At 49.4% G+C, this 22,773-nt stretch overlaps 9 protein-coding genes across 9 annotated transcripts; 2 read left to right on the forward strand and 7 right to left on the reverse strand.

The window, feature by feature from the left end:
- The first annotated feature begins 73 nt into the window (after positions 1–73).
- On the forward strand, positions 74–643 carry BDW70DRAFT_136646 (uncharacterized protein). Its single transcript, XM_073736898.1, has 2 exons — positions 74–298; positions 372–643. Exons 1-2 carry the CDS (start codon positions 123–125, stop codon positions 412–414), a joined length of 219 nt encoding a protein of 72 aa, XP_073595844.1. The 5' UTR covers positions 74–122; the 3' UTR covers positions 415–643.
- Positions 644–1,950: 1,307 nt separating this feature from the next.
- Positions 1,951–5,299, reverse strand: BDW70DRAFT_54390 (uncharacterized protein). Its single transcript, XM_073744246.1, has 3 exons — positions 4,048–5,299; positions 2,331–3,998; positions 1,951–2,268 (listed from the first exon to the last, which is right to left on the reverse strand). The coding sequence occupies exons 1-3, from the start codon at positions 4,627–4,629 to the stop codon at positions 2,191–2,193; spliced, it is 2,328 nt and encodes a 775-aa protein (XP_073595845.1). The 5' UTR covers positions 4,630–5,299; the 3' UTR covers positions 1,951–2,190.
- A 271-nt stretch (positions 5,300–5,570) lies between these two features.
- Positions 5,571–6,330, forward strand: cyn1 (putative cyanate hydratase). Its single transcript, XM_073744247.1, has 2 exons — positions 5,571–5,735; positions 5,784–6,330. The coding sequence occupies exons 1-2, from the start codon at positions 5,715–5,717 to the stop codon at positions 6,243–6,245; spliced, it is 483 nt and encodes a 160-aa protein (XP_073595846.1). The 5' UTR covers positions 5,571–5,714; the 3' UTR covers positions 6,246–6,330.
- A 552-nt stretch (positions 6,331–6,882) lies between these two features.
- BDW70DRAFT_136658 (uncharacterized protein) lies at positions 6,883–8,583 on the reverse strand. The gene is made up of 4 exons (XM_073736899.1): positions 7,828–8,583; positions 7,709–7,773; positions 6,999–7,643; positions 6,883–6,944 (listed from the first exon to the last, which is right to left on the reverse strand). Exons 1-3 carry the CDS (start codon positions 7,975–7,977, stop codon positions 7,598–7,600), a joined length of 261 nt encoding a protein of 86 aa, XP_073595847.1. The 5' UTR covers positions 7,978–8,583; the 3' UTR covers positions 6,883–6,944; positions 6,999–7,597.
- A 1,175-nt stretch (positions 8,584–9,758) lies between these two features.
- On the reverse strand, positions 9,759–11,301 carry BDW70DRAFT_150458 (uncharacterized protein; the record flags this gene model as incomplete). The annotated part of the gene is made up of 2 exons (XM_073739161.1): positions 9,759–10,399; positions 11,289–11,301. The coding sequence occupies 2 exons, from the start codon at positions 11,299–11,301 to the stop codon at positions 9,759–9,761; spliced, it is 654 nt and encodes a 217-aa protein (XP_073595848.1).
- A 1,057-nt stretch (positions 11,302–12,358) lies between these two features.
- On the reverse strand, positions 12,359–12,916 carry BDW70DRAFT_160193 (uncharacterized protein; the record flags this gene model as incomplete). The annotated part of the gene is made up of 1 exon (XM_073740802.1): positions 12,359–12,916. One exon carries the CDS (start codon positions 12,914–12,916, stop codon positions 12,359–12,361), a length of 558 nt encoding a protein of 185 aa, XP_073595849.1.
- Positions 12,917–14,707: 1,791 nt separating this feature from the next.
- BDW70DRAFT_168347 (uncharacterized protein) lies at positions 14,708–16,849 on the reverse strand (the record flags this gene model as incomplete). Its single annotated transcript, XM_073742441.1, has 6 exons — positions 16,721–16,849; positions 16,403–16,568; positions 15,826–16,264; positions 15,597–15,620; positions 14,989–15,487; positions 14,708–14,944 (listed from the first exon to the last, which is right to left on the reverse strand). Exons 1-6 carry the CDS (start codon positions 16,832–16,834, stop codon positions 14,708–14,710), a joined length of 1,479 nt encoding a protein of 492 aa, XP_073595850.1. The 5' UTR covers positions 16,835–16,849.
- Positions 16,850–17,121: 272 nt separating this feature from the next.
- BDW70DRAFT_160196 (DNA-directed DNA polymerase delta POL3) lies at positions 17,122–20,522 on the reverse strand (the record flags this gene model as incomplete). Its single annotated transcript, XM_073740803.1, has 3 exons — positions 17,122–17,857; positions 17,904–20,080; positions 20,133–20,522. 3 exons carry the CDS (start codon positions 20,520–20,522, stop codon positions 17,122–17,124), a joined length of 3,303 nt encoding a protein of 1,100 aa, XP_073595851.1.
- Positions 20,523–20,719: 197 nt separating this feature from the next.
- BDW70DRAFT_136667 (NAD(P)/FAD-dependent oxidoreductase) lies at positions 20,720–22,302 on the reverse strand. Its single transcript, XM_073736900.1, has one exon. The coding sequence runs from the start codon at positions 22,144–22,146 to the stop codon at positions 20,965–20,967; it is 1,182 nt and encodes a 393-aa protein (XP_073595852.1). The 5' UTR covers positions 22,147–22,302; the 3' UTR covers positions 20,720–20,964.
- Positions 22,303–22,773: the final 471 nt, after the last annotated feature.

Here is a 22,773-nt window from a genome sequence, read left to right on the forward strand (position 1 = left end):
CTGTCGTATATCCGAACCTGGGATATATTGCTCACACTATAGACTTTCCTCGCCCCTCTTCATCTCACTATCCCTTCACACCAGAAAGGCTGTCTCCAAAGCCTTCACCAAAGAGAGCCAAGATGCATTCCCCTTGCACCTACTACAACTCAGCGCCTTCTTTCGCCGGTCGAGGTAGCCGGTTTTTTCGCCAGAACTACATACGAGGTCTCAACCCTCGTGCTGGCGGCAGAGGGGGCTTGGTCAAAGTTGCCCTCGTGGGAACGGCCATCTATTTTGTCTGCAAGAAGATTTACCAGTATGTCATTGTTTGTTTCGCTGATGGTCGTTCTGTTAAACATGAGGCTGACTGCTGCGGCTTCATCGTACAGTGCCGGTGCGCAAAGCAATAATAATGGCCAGTCCTCGCACTAACCGCCAACCATCCTGATTACCGAGCAAGGGAGTGACTCCCAGACTATGTGCTTTCAAATATAACGTGTGTGATGCTCGCAGACTTTGTTCTCACCAACGGCGTTTGAGTATTGTTCATTAGTTCATTAGAGTTCAAGAGAGCCTATCGACAGTTTCTCGCTGCCTTGTACTCTTGCATATATATTCACTTGCATATATCGAAATAGATCAGATGACATTTTCACTCTTCCAACGCGCATTAGGCTTGCAGAAGCAAGATGGCATTGAAACAGAGGGGTTACGCAGAGAACTATAGCGAGCTGCCGAACTAAAAGCCTGAGGGTCTGGGACAGCCAGGCCAGGGTGCGTACAAGGCATTTGGAATGACTGGCTATACATTACGCAACTGGGCTGAGTACATACGTCCCGTCTAGTTCATCCCCTACTGGCCGTAGTACGCCGATCCGACTAGGCCGTGGTCACTGGTGGCGGTCTAGCCAGTCAGGTACTGTGCTTAGCGATAGACGGCACGGCAAACCTGGGAGACCGAAACGCCAGTAGTTACGAATTACACTGTTGCTTAGGTACGGAGTAGTTGAGTCTTTTAGGGCTGAGGTGCGTACACGTGCTCCGGACCGAGCCGTTCTCATCGTTAAGCTGCGTGCTCGAGTACGCAAGAGATTCGCGGTCGGTGGGATATTAGTGAAAATAAATCATGTATCAAAAGAACCAGGCACCATCTGGATATATCCAATAATATGCTTACTAGCTGATATGCCTCAACATGAGCATCGACGAGAACATGTATATAAATAGAAGATTAGGTAGGGTTAAAGGGAAGATCCCGGATTTGCCCGCAAACGCTTTTACCTGTGCCTACCCATGGACAATACAGTATTCTTCAGATGGGTTGCTTTATCTATGTATATCTTTCTGCTCAAAGAGGCAATTCTCATCAATTAGGCAAAGAAACAAATCATCAGTTACTCCAGCTTAAGGCAATGCCAGAAGCACTGTAGTCGCTCAGTTGATATGTGATATAGTAATCCTGATAACCGCTGGACTTGTGGTTAGCACAGAAACACGAGGTCAAGGGAAACGAACCAAAAAGCGTTGACATATCCAAATGTACAGAAGAGAGGACCTAGCTCCTAGGGCCACTATCCGGCTCGTGCTCCGCTGTCTGGAAAGGGTGTGGGCTCAGGTACCTCTGGAGGCGGAGCAATGGACTCTCCGTGGAATCCTCACGCACAGCGAATATTATATTGGCTCTGACTCTACGTGAAAGAGCGCCAATGCCATTACTAGTGTTGCTCATCCTGATATTCTGTCGAAAATCTGAGGTTTATACTAGCCTACCCCTGGGATGCGAGGCCCAAGGAGACCTCGGGATCGGCAGCGACCTCGGGATCGGTCTTGATAATAAAGATAATAGAGGCCGAGATGTAATTTGAGCTCGGGCAAGGAGTTCGGCCAAAAAAGCTCTGGGGCGATGCCACAGATTCTTGAGTCAGCGCAACAGTCAAACAGCCCTAGAATGTTAGGCAGAAACAGCGCATGTATGGGATATCGATCAAGGCATGGAGCTCCAAGTTGACCTGTTGTCAGCCCCAGAAGTTTCGCCTCCTTCCCCTCCTTCGTCTTCTTCCTTTTGGGCCATGAACTCAACCATACAGTCCTATGGGGAGCTTGCCACAGTGAAAAGCCGTAGATAACGAGGAGACAATGGACATTTGGGAAAATATAGTATAATTCAATCCAGAATAGCATGAACCAGGTTTTATGCACTGACTCAATTCACAAATAAGGATTGCTGGGGACACCAATACCCTCGAAGCATAAAAGGCTAGCAAGATCGAGATCAAATGCAGGATCCTACTTTAAGTTTAGAAACAATTGGTCTTTTTAGATATTCATCCCACAGAGTAGAGACTTACCGCTGGCTGTAGGGAAAATTGAGTAAGATTCGGATCAGGCAAACCAAGGGTAGCTTCAACAGCTGTGCTAGCAGGTTCTCCCGCCATTGCATTGCCAGGCATGCTAGCCATAGTTGACCGCAACAGCGCATAGCACTCATGTAGACCCTGCTTTACAGTCTCGTAGACAACTCGCTTTATGCATTGGTTCGACTCCATAGCACGGATCTGAGCCAGTATCGCTGCGAGGAAATTATAGCTTTTCATGTTGGGACTTCCAAGTGAGATGATCTGAAGAAGTTGGCTGAGAATGTGCTCAAGTATTCGAACAATAGGAGCACGAGTAGCCTTGGCAATTTCCTCTCCTGGGCCCAACAAAGATTGCTCGGAAGATTCGTCTTCCAATTGAGTCACAATCTCAAGGCCAAGAACAGAGATAATGTCCAGCCCTAAGGGTCCCTTGAAGCTGCCGGTACCAGCGAGGATCATCTTGGAGAAATCGTCTGCTGGAATTGCTGGTAAATTCAAACTATCAGCGTACGATGCAATGACCATTGCAGACTCGAGAGAGGCTTTGCGTGAGTAGAAGAATCGCGGGTCCTTTCGAGCTTGCACAATAAATGGCGCATGGAGGGCCAGGATGTATCTGCGAAAATCCATATCCAGGAATCGTTTATGAAATTCAGTGGGCCGCAACCCAAGACCTGACGGTGATTTCTTACAAGACTGGGTAAAATCAGCCAGTTTGCGACAAGCTTGTCTCATATCCGCGGTGAGCCGCAAGGCTTTTTGATAAGACTTTTCACCAGGACTGGCTATGAAATGGACAACTTCCATGCGAAGCTTGACCGAGTCTTGAAGCAACAATAGAAAGGACATATCTGTCCACTGGATATGCGGCTTTGTTGGAGGGACTTGGTCTATATTAGGACCGATATCCCGATCATCCAGGTTGAAGGGCGGTCTCGGATCGAGTCCTGGGCCAAAGCGGCAAGGCAGACCCGACTCCAATGCTGATTGTAGGGCCATTTCACGAATAGTAGCCCATAGGCGGACACGCATCTCAGACTCAAAGGCAGATAAATTAGGGAAATTGGCAGGATCAATGTGAAGTCCCAATCGCATGGCCATATCGATTAGTGAGTTCGTAGAAAGCAAACTTGACTTTCCCATGCGGCACACTTTGCGCGCTGTTAGTAACAGGCAATATACTTGCAATCCATCTAGACTAGCTGTTGTCTCTTCCGACGGCCCTGTGAGCCACCACTGAGCTGAATACACCCATTTCGCCTTGAAGTGCGTGAACCGATTATCAATTCCACTAGTACTGTCCGGATAGAAAACAGTACCGATTGCAAGTATTAATACTAGCTTCATCAGGAATGACATGGGGAGGCTTTGGGGCTCCGTCCAAAAGACTCTGTAACTTTCCCAGAAAGACGGAATATGCAGCACACGGTATATCGGCTCGAATGTGCGCAAATAGCATTGAACCAGCTCGTCGCACACAGGCTGTGACGGAATAGTATTGTGGAGATCAGGAACAGGGTCATCGAGTGCCACAGCTCTGTGAGATTTGATGGACTTTCGAAGGGCCCTGCATTCCTTGACCATATTTGTCAGATCAGCTTTCAGCTCTCTGAAAGAAGCTTCAGATTCTTTAGCATTTAATGACTCCACAACTTGAAGCTGCCGCTGGGTTAGTTTTTCGCACCGCAAAGAATAGGACGTGCCATACTTTGTCCGCCTTATGGATCCAATGAGTCGGCCCGAGGAGTTTTGTCTTGCCGGCCGTCACATTAAGACGCCGCGGAATATCGTTGACGGTTAGATCACCATTATCATGCGTTCTTCGTGACTGCCATGGCGTTGCGCTAAGCTGTTGTTCAAGGTTGCGTGTTCTCTCGGTGAGGTCATGCAATGTCTGTTCCAGCCGCCGATCATCTTTGGGCAAGTGAGAGCCCTTCTCTAGAGCTGTCAATCGATCTTCGAGTGACTGTATCCGATGCCGAATAAGAGGCAAGTCTACTTTAAATTGAAGATTCGTATCCCCGAGGTCTGTCGGGGTCGGGCGGTCCGATGTTCTCCCATGAAAGGCCTCCGTGACTGGACGCTGAGCAGAGCGCGGGGTGATGATGCTTTCTACACCAGCTGAACTTGGCGATGGACTCTTGTCACGGTACGAGCAGTGAAGAACAGATCGTGCGCGTGTACAAGGCCCACACGGAATGTTGCGGTCGCAGCGCACCTTTCGCTGTCGGCATTGCTCGCAGGATTGGGCTGGGCGTCTGCGCTTCCGGGGACCGTCCTCGGTGGCCATGGCAGATCTTTGGGTGGAGGCGTTCACAGTGCAGGTAGAGGAACAAAGCTAAGGGCGCTCGTGTTGACTTTCACCGTTAGAGAAATCACCGAACTTGGACCGGCATTTTGCGAAGGAGGACTTCGGTCTTCGGCTTAAATTGATGGAGGAAATCGGTCTTCGGTCTCCGAAAAATCGGAATAATTCGGTCCGACGTCCAGCACTCAGAAAGGTGCACAACGATCGCCAGTCTACGGAGTACAAATTTCCCTGAAGACCTACAGTAACAGTTAGTCCGTATGCTCATTATGGGATGGAAGTCATCTTTTGCATTTGATTGCTGGTCTATGCCCGGTCCTCGCTTGATCTGACTGAAGGACTGACATTCTTCGCTCACCAGCTCCATTTCCAACTTCACGCACAAAGTGAGCATCCTAATGTCAACATTTCGAACCAGCTCTAGTCTACATCTGTGTCAATTGCGTCGATCCAGCAAGGGCGAATAAAATGCGTTTGGCTGAGAATTCTTAAGTGAAGGGAACTTTTTGTCGTGTCTCAACAGCTCGACTGGCCAACGTCATTGGCGGGGAATGTGAAGAACGATCCGAGCACCGATCCTGAGTCTTAAACACAAAAAGCGAGGCAAGTACTCTCTGGAACCAGATAACCAAGATGCAAATATCAAATTCAAAGGACTCGTGTATTTTTCAGTGCATTCACGTTCGAGCTGCTTAAGGGGCAATTAGAACCGACACCCAGTTGGATCTATTCCAACTGGACTGTTCAGAAATATATTTGCAGCAATTCCTAGAAATCGGACCATTAACACTGGCCTAGACGTGAAGAGAATGAGCAATTGATGTTCCCAGACTGAAAGCGCTTGAGCACTTGTCCATTTATCTCTGGCAGTAGACTAACCTAGGGTTAGTCAAGCAGAAATAAATCATTTAAGTACTTATCTTTGACCCCTCATCGGCGGGGAACTACCCCGCACAGGCTCCTGGAGAAACGATAACGTCAACCACCTATAAAAGCGGATTGACCTCACTGCAAACCTTCAGTAACGTTCAGCCATCTCAAATTTCAGACTGGAAGCCTTCAGCATCATGTCTCTCGCTACTCTTGACGTACAAATCCCAATCCCTTCACTTGCAGTCGGTATCTAACGACTCCAGACCACCCAACACCCCAACCTCCCCGCCTCTTCAGCAACGCTCTTCTCCGCTAAAGCGACAAAAGCCCTTTCTTTCGAACAGATTGCCCAACATATCGGCCGTAACGAGGTCGCTACCGCCGCCATCTTCTATGGCCAGGCCAAAGCCTCTCCTGAGGACATCGAGAAGCTTTCGTCTCTCCTCGACATTGATCATGAGACCCTGAAGGCACAGCTCTCCGGCTTCCCCGACCGCGGCCGCTCAGTTGAGATGCCGCCAAAGGAGCCTCTCATCTACCGTCTTTACGAGATCGTGCAGAACTACGGGTATGCGTATAAGGCGGTACTGAATGAGAAGTTTGGCGATGGGATCATGAGTGCGATCTCTTTTTCGACTAAGGTTGAGAAGGAAACAGATGAGCAGGGGAACAACTGGGCAGTTATCACTCTGAGGGGTAAGTGGTTGCCTTTTTCGAGGTTTTAGATGGAGAAATGAAAAAGGAGGAATAGATAGAGAGGAAATATGTTGGCCGATATTATGGGATGTGTTTGAACAGGTTGCGATCGCTCCGTGTAGGTGTTGGGTGATTCATTGTCTCAGAATAAGTTATTCCACCTACAAGTGAATCCATTTCTCGTTTGCTCTTTGATAGTTAATATTCAAGCAGCTGAATTGTTCCGTGACGTCCTATTTCACTGGAATTCCTGCAGCTCTCGCACTGCCAGGATAAAGTAGAACAAGTCGAGTCACAAAATTGAGAGAAAGGGGACTGGAGAATGGGATGAGCGATCTCATAAACTTCTCCACGCTCACTGGCAACGGAAATGAAAATAAGCGAAATAAGAAAAACATACCGGGCTGGGTGAGCAAGGGACGCAACCATACTTTCCAGAGTTGCCGTCAGCGACAGCATCTGCGTCTGCATCTGCAGCTGGAGCTGGTGTTGACTCGAAATTTGAATCCGGAACCCTAGCCGCCTCTGCTCTTGGTCGCCCCCTGTCCATTGGGATTTCTAACGCCGGCGTCGAGCTGCCGAGGGATCTACAAGGACTGGAACCCGGGGAACTTCATCGACAGGTTCACCGGAGAATACGTATGTGCGTGCGGGAAGGCGCTGTCTGACCAAGGAGGCGTTTGAGAAGCATGTTCATACTGAGAGCCAGGGCGCACGCAGAACGCAGTACGTTCCTACTCGCCTCTGTGACATAATACCTTTACTAAATTTGCGCGACAGGTGCCCTAATTGCCTGAAGATTTTCAAGTCTACCGCCGCGATCATTGCGCATTGGGAACCCCGAGTCTAAAATGCGATCTGAGCGAAGCTAATATGTACGCGCACGATTGTGGACTCTGCCAGCGGCGGAATGATCCAGATTGCCGGCTACAATTAGGACGGAACGATAATGTATGAGGCTAGCAGCCTGGAATTGCACAAGACCAAGACAATAGGAGTGGATCCGGATAAGATTGACTGGTGAAACAGCGGCTTGAGGAGGGAGTCTAGCGGACTGGCGCACTCAAGCTCAGGCTCGCGGTGCACTGTGCAGAATCGACATATGGGTCACAGGCACAGCCAGCCTTGAGACCATGAAATCGTGAAATCATGCAATCATTCGTGTTTCGTTGGGACTATCCCAAAATATCTAGCAACATGAAACGCAGGGTATAACATAGGTATCAAATCCATCAAGCCAACCGTATCATGCCGCCGGTAGAGCTACCGTGACCAAATCGTAACGCCTGCCTCATTCTTCTTCTGCTCCCTTCTTCATCATCTGCCGGGTATATGGTGTAACTACCAATCGTAGTCGCAACGCAACGGGGTTCGTCATCGCCTAACAGCAGATCTCGCAGCACTCGAAGCAAGCAAGACCGGCGCAACTACCAACAACTCCATTAGCTTTATTCCGACATGATGCAGTACAACTATCTTGTGACAAACTCACAGTCCGCAGCAGAATCCACCTCCACCACCACCGCGCAAGTGCATCGACATCTCTTCTTGACGAGCCTGGAAAGAGAACTTAGCGTGATATTTCCACAGTGGAAGGTAGAGAATACTAACCGGCTGCTCAGTGACGACACCGTTCGCGTTCACGATTGGCGCATTAGGAGACCCCGGCTGGATCATTGTGAGAGTGTTGGGGTCGAACTTGGGGTCCGCATTTTGGGCGCTGGACTCCTGCTTGGAGGACTTGAAGAGAGAGAAGACCATTTTGCGGGATGGATGTAGTCTAGATGGGGTTTCGTGAATTGAGATACGCGTGCAAGGGTAGTATGTTCGATGATGTATGTAGAGGACGATGTCACAAGACGACTAGTAACGTGCAGCCACTAGACTGAGGGAGAGCGGGATAGCCTTTTTATAAGGACGGTAAAGCTGAAATAATAGTCAACAGCATTATTGACTAAGTAAAGCGACGAATGTGGCGCTGGCCGGACGGCCACGCGGTTGAAACGGCACACTGGATGGTCTCTTCAAGGATTCATGCTCCACTGGGCTTGGGCTGGTAGGGCGTTAGCGAGTTGCGTACTAACCCTTGCGGGATTGACGGGGTCGAAGATGCGCTGGAAAGGCCTTGATGATCCGATCGATCCACATGACATCGTGAGAGCAAGGTTCACGCTGGAAGTCGGGTGACATCACCCACTGTAGGGTACTCCAGAGGGTATAGCTTGCAGCCCGAATATCGGAATCCACCAAAGCCTTAATTCTTTACTTTCGTGGAGCAAAACCGTTCATCAAACAAACATTATTATGTGCAGCATAGCCTTGATAGGGCTGTAGGCAGCCAAATTTCGGGTCCAAATTTAGGAGCAAAAAAGTGGGCTAAGCTTCCAGTAAGCTTTACAGGTGGGGCTCGTTCGCTGAATTTTGGGAGAATATTGGAGACCAAAGTGCCAAACTGTCAGTTTCACTGCAACAGTTTCAGGGATAACGAAGCTGTTTCGTGAGGGGTAGTCCAATACTAAAACCAAACAACAGTAGATTTGCAGCCACGACCGTGGATTGAGCTCAGGGGTAAATTACCCATTGGTCCTGTCCAAACGTCGAGTCTCTGCTTATATCCGGAAAAATGCCGAGATCGGCGCCAAGCCATCTAGGCAGGACATTCTTTAGATCTTCTCTACCGTCGGCAGCTGAACCTGGTGATGTGGTGATGAATATCTGAGGCTTAGTTGTGGATACAAAGCGCGGGGCTCCAATAGTTTTATAGAAATACCGCTCATAATAGAAGTACTACGTACAATAGGCTGATTTCTCTTGTCTATTAACCATCTCCTTACCCCTTTGACATCAAGAATCTTTGAGTCCTCAACCACACTCCCCACTAGCATGCTCATTTTGACCCCGTGACTTGCCCGACTCGGTCTTACAACTAAAGGAGACCTTTCAACTTCCAGCCGGTCTATGGACCGGGTCCGTCTGGATACGTTGGTGTATGAACGGCCAGTTCCCGGCATCTTCGTTTTTTCCAAGCCAACGTAACTATTCACCAGGGACAATCGGGCGTCCATGCAGCCAGTGCCTATCGAGGACTTTGGGCGCTTATAGTTTCCATCCCCTGCCAAAAGTCCGACCGTCGGGCCGATGGTTGTCCGGTGTCATGAAGAGGTATCAGCATCGGCCAGTATTATAGAAAGGAAGCATACGGTCAACGGTGATGGTGAGATTAGAGATGTCTGTCCCCAGCCCCTAGCCCACTGGCATGCAAGAAAGATAGTACCCTTGGATATCATTGCCTTGTTATTCCACTCACGCAAAGCGGCTTGTAGTACGTTGAGATTCAGTCGAGGTACACATAAGAGATATACATAAATTCCGTATCAGGAATTGATCACACAGGACTGAAAAACGAGATCCAAGAGCAGAGACCATCCGACCGATTGATTTCACCGCAACGCCAACTCCTAAACATACATATCATACACCCGGCTCGATTTATATAATACACAGAATAATGATACAACTTCGTACTTAGCCCGACCATTTCACTAATCCTTCTTCCCCTCACTCTGGTCTTTGTCTTTTTGTACTCCATCCCTCCCTCCCCAAGTCCAAACATCCCAAATATGCTCGCGGATCAAATCCCCATACCCCTTCCCCGCCGCAAGCGCCTCCCTCTCCTCCTGGATCCTTTTCTCCTTCCACCCCTTCTCTTCATCGCCCATCCAGAGCGTCTGCAGCATACCGCGATCCTGATCCCGTCTCGCCTTCAGCATCTCCATCTCCTCTTTCGGCACACCCTCCTGACCCATCCGCTTCTCTCTCTCGGCACGAATGCGCGCCTGAATCTCGCGTGCTTTCTCACTCGGCAGGGACGGGTTATGTAAACTGGTACGCGAGATGCGCGATTCTAACCGATCGAGAATACTCTGGCCCGTTCGTTCGCGGGTGATGTGGTTTGCCGAGGCGGCGAACGCGCCGGTGAGCAGGACGGTGAGGTGGTCTAGTTTTCGGGGTGGAAGGGCGATCAAAATAGGTGCGCCAAAGAGAAAAGTGTAGGCGGCGTAATTTTTGAACCGGGCAAAGTCGGCATCGCGGTTTGGGAGGATAGTGGTCGTCTGTTGGAGTTGGAGTTCGGCTTGGGTTTGTGGTGGTGGTGCAGGTTGTGATGGTGTTTGGAGGGCGGGTTCTTGGTCGGGCATTATGTTTTGAGCCTGCACTTGCAATGCGTTTGGGTCTGGTAGTTGCAGATATACAGTTGAGATTTGTGGATTAGCACGATGTCGCCTGGCGCGTTAGTAGATTCGACGATAAAGGCAATGGAGTGGATTTTGTTTGCAATGCGACCGTCAAGGTGACTTTTTTTGGATCGGTGGTTTAGACGGTGGGAACAGGCGGAGAGAACCACGTGACAGCTATCTGTACTGCTTAATCGGGACCGCATAGGCATGCAAATAACTACGTGGATAATGTGGCACGTCTATGATTAGAAGGGACATTTATTTTGTGCAAATACCAAGCGAGAATAATCCCGTTTTGTCATAATATGTCCTTGACGGGCAGTAGGTACACTCAGATGCTAATTCGAAGCCGACGAACCCAACTCTTGATGGACCAGTTCTCCCACTGATTCACCAAATTATCCAAGTAATGGAGCCCACAATCCTCCTTCATCCAGCAGGCACGAGCTTCGCTTCTGTTCAAGAACTAGGTTTATTCTAGACTGCAGCCTTATGCGGCGCAAAGCATACTTACCTGATCCAACAGATAAAGCGGTTTCGGATCTTCAGGGACCCACAAGGTGTATCCCAACGTCGGTGTCCCAGGAGAATACTCAAGAGGCGATGACCCACTGGGTTTCCGGCGACTGGTTAATCTAGGTAGCTTTAATGTTGGTATACCAAGATACTGGACTCTCTTGGTTCCCAGCATAGCTCGTGAAACCCGTAGACATGACTTCTTTTCCGCCAATCGCAAGAACAGAAATGTATTTCCCGTTCGCCTTGGTGAATTTGGAGTGTTCTTAATAGTATCACAACGGAGTGTAGAGTCTAGCCGGCGACAGATACGATTCCAACGCTCCTGCGCCATGGGAACAAGCAAGTCTAGGTCAGGGTGTTTAATGAAGGCTTGAGAACCTGGCCGTCGTTTGCCGTGACATAAGAAAAGACTGGAGAGGGTCTGTTGCCAGGTAACGTCGAATTCTGGGCGGTTATTGAACGTAGTTTACGAGGTTAGGTCTTAAAAAGGTGCAGACAAATTGATACTGCGCTGCTCGCTTACCGAGACGGGTAGATTGATGGAAAGCGTACGCTTGCGAAGCCGTGGCAGCAGCTCGCAAGATAAAGGCAGGAAGTAGGAAGCATGCATGTGGACGAACAGTGCGGCGACGAGGGGCTCGCTTGGGAAGGAAGGACAGAATCATTAGCGGCAGGGGGAGACGAAGTTCGATCAAAGAGTGATGTGAGTGTTGATTTCCGCAAGAGAGGCATTTGATGAGGCAATTCATATATGAGGAGAGACAAACTAAGAGACTTATGGTAGCTACCGTACTCCTCAGTGTCCAGGCCATTCTGGCCATGGCTGGGATGGTTCTTCATCTATGCCCAGGTGGCCGTTCCTGCACGGTAAAAAGCTATGTGCCGACTGTGGTTTTGAATGCTGCAGTGCCTTTGGAGAATCCTGAGAGGCAGGATTTGCATGTCTCCATAATCTGCGTGGCTATATCAGAGTTATCTGAGTCCCTGCTCCCTTGTACTTAGGTATACAATATGCTTACTTGCAAAGCCACAAGAGGATGACAGAAGTCATACAATGAGAGATCCTTTCCTTGCCTTCCCAGGTCCTCCTCAATATATCTGCTTATTTCTTGAGCTCGTTTGGTAGTTAAGACTCAATGCTTATTTAGGCTGAAGAAAGAGATGGTCCATGAGCTCAGGCACTGCTCTTCCTCCTCTATCACCCAGCACGCATCCCTTGTATAAAAGACAGGAGACTCTGCTCCTCTTACAGTTATCCTGAGGGAGCTGGGAGGCAAATCTTCAAGATCTCATAATTTCATCACATAATCCATCATGAAATATCACCGTTGTATCATACAATATCAATTCCACTCACAAACCCCTGATCACGGCCGTACCCCAGCGACCTACGCAGGCAAAACTGCCGCCACAACAGCCGCCATCAACGCAACACCAACACCGGGCTTCAACATCCCCGCCGCATCATCGTCATCGTCATTCACGATATCGTTCCATCCATCCTCGATCTCGTCACCGATATCATCAACCCCATCCCCGATCCTATCGAAGATATCCCTATCATCATCATCATCATCGTTGTCGTCGTCGTTGTTGTCGTCATCCCAGCGACAGTCCTCGCCCTCGGGACAACACCCCCAGACCCCGTTATCCCTCTGGCATTCTTCGTCGCTCGGACACCCGCCGTTTGCATCATCTGGACAGCAGTTGTATTCTTCATTCACGCAGGCACTGCCGCATCGTTTCTCGTCGCTGTCGCAGACCACCTCATCGTCGTCCTGGGGAGAGCGGGCCAGAATATAGGCCGAGGACTGGCGAGCGACGAGTGGCCGCATGGGTAACGGGCTGCGCTTTATGAGGGCATTGTTGCTCTCTGCGACGAGGTTTGGCGTTGCAAGAGCTAAAGGGGAGAGAAGGAGGGCGATTGGGATTAAGGTGAGCCGCATTTCGATTGGTAGTGCCGATTATCGGGTGTCAACGAGCTTAATAAATAGTCGATAGTAAATTGGGTGGAACTATAGCCTCAGATTACCACTTCAAATAGACACTATAGCTGCTCAAGTGTGTTGGATGGAATGCTTGTTGCTTGATGATAATTTCAGACGGATTTGAGCGCGGCTACAGAGTCCTTATATAGGCGAATCGCCATGTTGCACACACATAAATATCGACTTCGATATCGGCAATATAGAGTATAGAAACAGCCAAAACCAGCGCCAGACGCCAAGCGGGCAGTGCCCGCCACGTTGTGCCGCGGCGCCGTCGCCAGTGGACGACGCTAAATGCTGATCCTTGGGCTGTCGAATAAAAATTCCCCTAATCTCGTATAGATACTCTTGGGACCTGACCTAGCTGAACGGTGCTGATCAGGCGCCAGTTCTAAACTGCATTTGGTGGGTTGGAGCGCTGCTAGAATTTAAGGTTGGGGCTGTGTACAGGGGACAGCACGATAAGGTTGTGGGTTGGCTGGGATGGTAGTCCAAGTTTCTGCCTGTGGCTTAACTTCATTCCAATTGATTGTTTGCAGCAATTACTGTACCATACAGTTTCAAAGTTTACTAGATAGTTAACCGTAATATACAAGTGCCCACCCAGGATTAGTGCTGCCTACGTGAGACTCATCTATAGGTCAAGGCTGTGTCTGTCCTATGAACTTAATTCCAAGTTTGTCGATACGAGCTGAAGGTGAATGAGCAGGAACTTGACCGAAGCGCAACTATTCGGGTTCTCTGATAAATATTAAATATGCTGGTGCCTAGGTGGGCATTGCTCGCTTGACGAATTTCGCCTAAGCGGTTGAGCGGGTGAATTCATCGTATACCGAGCGCAAATCCCGGATGCGGTGAGTATCCGCTAGTCGCAGTCAGTCGACGCATAGAGGGGCCATTGCATGGCTGCGATGGCGGAGTACTAGCATACCGAGCCATGACTGGGTCGTGGAGGGACCTTTCAGGATAACCGGAAGACTGATTCAATGACCGAGGGGTATTGACTATGATAACGGTAGCAAGCTGCAGATATAACTGGAGATGCATGTTTCTACTATCACGAAGTTCTATATACCGATGCAGACAGATACGTACGATACTATGGACGTATACGCTACCTACAACCTACGCATACACCGAGTGTACTAGGCTTACGCGAAGGGATAGAAGCTGTCTGCAATACCTTACATCCATTCAAGTCACCATACATAAATGATTCATACATAAAAATGCCAGCTCAGCTGCAATGTTCATCAATCCCCCCATTTGGGCATTCGCCAGGGAAACTTCCAAGTCAATGTGCAATTTATGCTGGCTACCGCTTGGTAAAAACCTCGCTGGGATTGTGAATTGAAGAGGGGTGTTCGGCCCTCTTAGAATTTTTAGGAAGACGGATATATATGCATTGAATTATTATTTTTTTGTCCTTTTGATGGGGGGAGAGAGGGGGTTTATGCATCACTGGTAGGCCGTCAACACACAAACGACAGGGACACCAGACGAGCACCACGAGTTGCCAGCTCAGAGCTCAAGTCGGGGGTAATGAATAGCAAGAGCTTGCATGTCCTGTCTCCTTGGGTGGAAAGCTCAACAAAAGCCGGCCGCTACCTCCCTATATCCACCTCTCAATGTCGCCGAAAGAAATACGGGCTTCTTCAGTGTGCTTCTCCTCCAGGTTTATTTGCCCTTTATTGTTTTTATATTTTTTATATTTTATATTTTTGTTCTTTCTTTCTTCATCTCAAGCATTCACATCGAACTGGACCTTGCGGGCACGGCAGGGGACCACATGCCTGCTGTTCCTGACCGGAGCATGATGAAAGAAGGCGCGTCGGTCATAACAGTATCGAAATCGATGTTCTGGTTCTGTTCCTCCCGGAAATGGGTTTGTTCTTCCTGTTCACGGCAATGTTTAATACGCTGGATCTTTCTCCATTGGTCTCTTGTGTAGGGGAATGGCATTCCAGTCATGGTCGTGTCGTTATCCTGCGAAACGTTAGTTAGAGTCGCATCGAACTGACAGAACTCACTAAATCAGTAGGCCTCTTCACGGGGATGGGGCCAGCGCGCGGAGACACGCCTTTTTTGGGCTCCTGGTTTTTAACGCGGGGTTGAACGACCGTGGTAGGATGAGGTGAGGAACGGATGTCATTGGGTTTGGAGGTATACGGAATGGATTGTTTACCCGCGCCCTGATGGGGGTTAGCGGCTCCATCAGAAGTAGGTGGGTTGCGGTTGTTAGTGGAGTTAGGACGGGGTTGGGTACCCAGACCCTGGGCATGGGGGTGAGAGGCCGTGCCAGAAGCAGGGGGGTTGCGATTTTTAGGAAAAACAGGACGGGACTGGTTACCCTGACCCCGGGCACAGGGATGGTAGGCCGTGCCGGAAGTAGAGGGGGTGCGGTCCTTATGGTAAAAGCGGCGGAAGATATTGCGGTAGGCCATGGCCGAAGGCAGTGAGGTGGGAGGGTTAGAAGGTTTAGGAGGGGAGTAAGATAGCAGAGGCAGGAGAAGACCTTCCTTATTGAATCTGACAACACTTATTTAGGCACTGGCAAGTTATCAAGGAAGATGGAGAGAAGAAAAAGGGGTGGACTAGGACGAGAGCACTCTTATAAATCCCTCTTAACGCGGTCTACGGGGCAGAACGGGATAGCACGGGGCTATATTCCATTGTTGAAGAGTCATATTTTGATATCTGTCAGGAGTATACCGGGACGGAGTTTGGATAGGAATGTCGCTCCGCTGCCATGGCAAAGCTTAATCCTGTGGAAATTATTCACGCCGCCCAAAACGTGCCCTAACTCCCGTGGATGCAAGTCGATTTTCTTAAGGCACCGGCTTATTTTCGTCTTACCTCTTCCTCACGTACCAACCTGCTCGCTGAGTTTATACCTTTTCCTCGGTTTCGAGCTGGCGAGCGACGATGTGCTGACATTGGATGCAAGACTGTCCCGATCTCGTTTGCGTTTCTCTGGCTTCGCATCGCGCTTCCGCCGTTGCTCTTCCTTAATCTTGAGCCGCCGTTGCACCTCGTCCGAGATGTCTTCGGTCTCTAGCGACACGGGCATGACGTCCCGAACGTCCTGATCAGCGCCGGACATAGCCATATCAACGCGTTTGCGCTTGGCTGGTTGGACTTCGAGAACTGGCAGCTGCGGCTCTCTTACCGGTTCGATCTCGTTCGAAATCCGGTTGCGCTTCTTCCTTTTCCGAAGTGTAGCTTCGTCTATCCTAGACGTCGAATCACTTGACGGTCTTGGGCCAGAGCTAGAGCCGGAGCCGGAGCCGGAGCTTCTAGTAGTGCCTGTCCAGTAGTTAGATATGCATCCTCTACTTTCCGTTGCCAAGTAAACAGAGCACTGAACTCACGCGGTACCTTTCCTAGTGTCAGCAGCTGTACCAGTCCGAGAAAAAGCGCTAAAACGCAGCGCAAGACAGAAACTTACGATATGTTTCTTGACACCTTCGAACTGCATAACCAGTTTTTGCGTCCTGTCGATCATAGAGGAGATCAGTCGGTAGGCATCGGGATCCGATGCAACCTGGCCCTTGAGAGATCGGAGCATGTTCAAATGCGACGACAGGACGGAGTCGTGCTGCGTGCATATCTATTTGTTCAACGAGGTACTGTATTAGCGCACGGCGACTTGACTCGGAGGCCGCTTAGTAAAGTGCGTTGCCAATTGTAGTCGAGAAAGCCATAGCTCGGAATAGGAGTTCCGTCGGGCTAGGCTACTAAATAATGACTTCATCCACGCACCTGAGGCCAGGAAAGACGGAAGTCGGTCCCGCGAATGTCATCATTACTATCTCCTTCATCGTGCACCTCATCAACCGTAGGGTTCAGCGGTGGATTATAGGGATTTGGGGACATTGTGAGTGATTGAAGAAGATGAGATGAAGTTGGGTTAAAGTTCTTCACTGAAGTGTTCCCTGTGGCTTCGATCTCCACGCCAAGACCCCGCCGACGTTACCGCGACAATCACGCACGGGCCAGCCAAACTGCAGTAATGTCAAGTACTGAGTTAAAGACTAATTGAACTAGGATAGTATATGGTATATAGGATGAATGAGTTATGTATTCAATCATATGCATACGGTATATCCCAATGTGCCAAACCGATCAACGCCAACCCAATATTATTACAGAAACCGCCGGGGTCACCATGCACCGGCATCAAAATCAAACCTTGCCAGTTCCTTTTGGGCATCCTCAACATCCTTCTTCGCCTTCATCCGCATGTAGAAAATAGGGCAATCTCTCGATGAGCAAATAACTTCGCAGTGAAGACTGCCTTGGCACCGCTGACACTGCGTCCACAGTCGCCCAAACCTCACTTCCAGGTCCGACATCTTGTTCATACTCTTGGTATATAGCTCGCCTAGGCGAGGGCGGCACGATTCACACACTGCCCCTGCCATTACATCTTTCCCAGTAAGCGGCTTCTTGCAGCCGAGGCAGGTTTGTGTCTTCTTAGTGAACTTCATGAGTCCTCCCATAGTCGGTGCAGCCATGGCGATGGACCTCGTGTGCTCACCATGAAGCAATTGGCCAACTTTTCTTTCTCCTAGTATAGGCTCAAAAATTCGACCAAGCGGGTTTGCAAGCTGATTATCGAGATAGTATCTTGTGTCGATAGGGATGTTGTTCTCGAGGACATAGATAGGATCTTCCGACTTCTCGTAGTTCTTGGCACCGGTGCCTTTGACAATAACGTAGGCAACACGGTCGCCTAGCGTAGGAGCAGAACCCGCATCACGCTTTCGCATCCGTTCTGCGAGCTCAACGTGAGCTTGTTTGGCGGTATAGGAATCCTTGGTCAGGGCTTTCGTGATCACCAGTTTCGACATGTCGATCTTGTTCTGCAAAAGGTCGGATATGGTGTCCTTGACATATCTAAAGGAGTCAGTAAAGAACGAGGAAAGAGTCGCGCAGTACATACTCTTGAGCGGCTTCGACGTCACGGTCAATCAAGATTTTGTGCAGCACCGTTTCAATCACGTTTTGCACGAGCAAGCAGTTGTCTCTGCGAACAGTCTCAATACCCTTCGTATCCATCTTGTCGTACTTCTTCGGGTTCGTCCAGTATAGACCTGCATATCGTTTCTTGTTGATAAGAAGATATGGGAAGTAGACCTTTTCGAACTCGAGCTTGATCGGCTTGATGAACTTTGATGATACGTATTCGGAAGCTTCTTGCCCAAGTTTCATGGCCTCCTCGAGGTCGGTAACGCCGAATTTGACCATGACCGAATCAGTATCGCCATAGATGACCTTCGCATCATGAGAATAGCCGTTGGCAATGGTATATCGCGCCTCGACCTCCTGCTTCGTTTTCTCAATCATTTGACGACCATAACTGGTTGTGCTACTCGCGATGGCAAGACACGGCAACTTTCCTACAGTGGCTCCAGTGAGACCGTAAACACTGTTGGCACTAATCTTCAGAGCGAGCTGCCGTCCGTTCAAGACAGCCTTTTTAAACGGGTCCGTCTCTTGAGCCAGCTCTTTCTTGGCCTTCTTTCTTGCACTCAGCAATTCCTCCAGAATCTGAGACAGAAGACCTTTTCGCACTTTAGGCGTACAGAACATATCACCATTTGGCGTGACAATGTAGTCTTCATCCTTCTTCATCCCAACGACACTATTTTTATTGAGTAAGGTCGTGTAGCACAAGTTGTGAGCTTGAATGATAGAAGGATACAGAGAGGCAAAGTCAAGAGTTGCAATCGGCACGTCGTAATAATCGCGAATGGGCTCAATGACAGTAGCACCCTCATAATCTTGTTCGTCCGTTGATTTCATATTTGGAATGACCAGTTGCTGTTGCAAAGCTTTCCGATAGAGCTGACTGAGGAACTTGACTTGTTGCCCACGGGAGAGCAAGAAATTGAAAGGGACACCTGTGACTCTCGCCATTTCAGTGTAGTTGACAAGACACATCAGCTTGTCCATTAACCGTTGCGGTAAATATGCGTCTTTCAAACAGTAAACCGCCAGGCGACGTCTCGAATCGGGGGTTCCGTTATAGAGCTCAGTAATCATTGTATGATGCACGTCTTCTTTCTGCTCGCCTAGAAATTCGTACGAGACGGAGTTGAGCGTGTAACTTCGCAGATTGTGATCTCTTTGAACTAGTTGCAGAAGATCTAACTGCAGTCGTCCGTTGGTGTTCGTTGCCTTCGTGTCGCGGTTGCCCATCTGCTTGCTGGAGAAGTTTGTGTCTTTCGCTTCCGACCGCATGCCATTGAGTCGAGTCCAGTAAGGGAAGTTTGTGCACTTGAGATGCTTTGCTCTATCCAAAAGATACGGAAAATCGAAGTTGGCAATGTTGTATCCAATAATGACATCGGGATCGACCTTTTGGATGAAATCCCGCCAAGCCATAAGCATTTTTTCTTCTTGCTGAAATTCCAGAATCTGGGTATTAACAATCAAACTGCACGTGTTCATGACAAACACATTGCGGATAAAGGGCTTCGACTCTCCGTACCGGGTGACGACATTGGCGATCTGGATGACAGGGTCGTGATTAGGTTCCGGGAAAATCCCCTTACGGCCGGCACATTCTATATCAAAGGAGAGGATCCGCAAGGGCGCCATTTTCGCCCAGTCGCCAACCGGGGCATGCGATATAAGACTGCGGTAATCAAGGCGCGCCTCGAGCTGGCAGTTGGAGACCTTGTCCTGGGGAGCAATGAGTTCGTACTTTCCCGCTGGTGCTTCGACCCATGACATTCCCTGAATATCTGTATCAATCATAAACCTGAGCAGGTATTGAATGTTGTCGAAAGTTAGTATACCACCATCAGCATTTGTCCACAATCCTTTGTAGTTGACCGTCTGGGCTTTTGTTTCGAGAGCACTTCGCAGCTTGGAGATATGTCTTGGTTCCGTCACCGTGATCTTCAAATAGTAGCTCTTCTTGTTCCCTTGGAAACCGTATATATTCTCTCTCATCGTAATTTGGACGGACTGGATGACGGGGGGAAATTGCCCAATCTTGCTCTCTAGGAACGCTCGGTAGGGGTCGCAATCCTCTTTTGTGAAACCAACAGGAGCGGCAATATACAAATAGTGCTGAAATCCAGTAACATGGAGGAGTACTGACTGGCCAGCCTTTTGGGGGTCAGAAAAATGTAAGAGGCAATGGAGCAGGCGAGGACCATACCTCTGTCACACCAAACAGCCTGATGGCTGCTTTCCCCATCGTTGTACCCTCCTCCGCATCAATCTGTTGGAAACAGATATTGTCCTTCGTAGGATCAAACTCACCGAGCGGCGGTCGTTCCCATTGCTGGTCCTTTTCCGAGTTGTTCTCTTTCAAGCCGCTGATGTCTTGCGTCAGTTTCTCGAGGACCTCCTCCTCAAATTGACTTTTCTGCTGCTGACTCGAACCGACTTTCCTCTGTCCGTTCGGGGCCCGAGGGCTCGGTTTAACCGGATTTTGGACTTCGATCTTGCGCTTCTTTATTGTGCCGGGAGAATTCACGACACCGCGGGGATTATTTGAGGCGTCGCCGAGAACCCGCTTCTGGGGCATGGCAATAGCTTCAGTCATGATGAAAGCTCATAGACGCATATGTAATACAATTTGTGATGCACAACGTCGAATGGCCACACTTTGCTGTGATCGCCTGGGTTGAAATTGGGGTGGGCGATCTGGGGCAGATTAATAACTTGGAGGCGTGTCTTGGTCGCGCTTGACGTGACCCGACGCGTAGAGCGGTGTCACGTGTGCGCGCACATCGTCGGTCCCGACACTTCTCCAGAACCAAGTACTCGAGTTATGATGCTCTTACCTTATAATCTCTGGTTAATACCTCAGTATCGTGTTGCGCATGGGACTTTTCGTTTAATAAGTCCTCGTCACCCATACAAACACTAAGATGACGTCATATATCAAGAGAATAAATTGATTGAAGTTATTGTCGCAAGTCCAAGTTGACTGATATAGCCGAGTTATCCTTAAAACACCTTTGATTGCTGCAGAAACTAATATCTTATATGGCCTCGTGAGTGGAGTATATGCTATTGTAGCAATGCAGGGACTCCCGCTCCAAGCGCTCCATATCACACCCGCGGAATCGACTGGGATCGAGAGCTTTCTTTACTACTGCGTCGAGTGTCTCGCCCTTGATCATCTGGGTCAAGAACTTCGCTGAGCCAGCTGCGTGAGTGACCCAGACTGCTGCCGCTATGTAAAGTCCCTCTGTTCCTGGGATTTCTCCAACCAAAGGCATGTTATCAGGCGTCATCGAGAATAAGCCATTGAACTTTTCTCGAGGAGCCAAGTTCGTCTTCTCCGGAATGAAACGCAAAGCCCGGTGGAGTGTCGTATCGAATTCCTCGACCCAGTTCCCAACGGCGGTTCGGTTTGGTTTCTCGGCTATAGGTTTATGGTCGTAAGAACCCAACCCAAAGAATGGACCATGATCCCGAACATAAACATGGTGTTCAGGGTACCTCACGAATGGGGACTTGTAAGGCTTGGGCTCGCGGTACTCCCCATACATATATGGGTGTGCGACGGAAATGACTGGTATAGGGACTTCAAAATCACAGAGGCTCCTCGCCCAGATGCCAGTAGCAAGGACGACTCTCTCAGCGGGGATAAATCCCGAAAAGGTCATCACTCCTTTCACGCGACCGCTACCTCGGCAGACTTCGGAGACGTCTCCCTCGAGAAATTCCACACCTCTAGCGCGAGCTTCGGACTGAAAGTAACCCGTGATTGCCGCAGGGTTTGCTGTTCCATCTGCTGGGAAATACAGCGCCGAAACATTGTCGCCTTTCACTAAATCTTGGGCCATTTCTGCCGCCCTCTGGGCCGAGATCAGCTCGGCCTTGAGACCTCTTTCACGCGCTGTTTCGAGCCTCCATCTCAGCTTTTCCACTCCGGCGGCACTTGTAGCGACCTCAAGACCTCCGACCTGGTCAAATCCCCCTGGAACCTTTAGGTATTCCCAAACACTGTCAATTGCCAGACGAGTTAACACCTCGGACTCGTTAAACTGGCCGACAAACCCTGGGGCATAACCCGTTGAGCCGTTAAGGCGGGAAAAGTCACGTTCGATAACAGCCACCTTTTTACCGTCATTCGACAACGATAAGAAATAGGCCAGAGCAGAGCCTACAATGCCGCCACCGACGATAACGACATCGTATTTATGTTGCGTCGCCATGCTCCTTGTTTTCTCCAATGCTGTCCAAGGAAATCCCCAGGTTCTTGACGACACCGATGGCTAAGCTCGCTCTTAAACAGATGCCAATCCAAATACGGCAGTGGCGCACCCATTCCTCCACGTGTCCATAACCTGTATTGCGAGCGGCTATTCGCGGACAGCGGGTCCAATCTATTTGGGTTGACTCATACTGGCCGGCTTCGGAGTTCCCGAAGTACGTCCGGTGAAGGTTATCGTTCCGGCTGAAAACGAGCTGCGTTCCTAGTAGCTATTTGCAGTTGCTTGCTTATCTCGTCCAACTTTCAGTTTATAGACTCCCGAAGGGCGAAATACTGTCGAACGCGAATCAATCCTCGAATCCAGTCAAGTTTAAAATATGCCATCAACTTGCCATGGTGCTTACTAGTTATCGGTCTCTACCATTGATTTTCTGCCCGTTCCTCGTTCCAAGCTCGACCAACACGTGGTCGCAACTCAGAGACGTCAACCTAAGACGGCATAACTCTACTTGCCTTAAGATTGGTGTATTAACAGATATTTGGAAATTTATGTATCCTATGCTACGTGCAAAAGGAATTTGCTCAAATCTCAACGCATGTGCCGAATAGTATGAGGTCTCAGAACAGC

The sequence above is a fragment of the Aspergillus foveolatus genome (genome assembly GCF_047715535.1).
Source record: "Aspergillus foveolatus strain CBS 279.81 unplaced genomic scaffold BDW70scaffold_25, whole genome shotgun sequence".
NCBI lineage: Eukaryota > Fungi > Ascomycota > Eurotiomycetes > Eurotiales > Aspergillaceae > Aspergillus > Aspergillus foveolatus.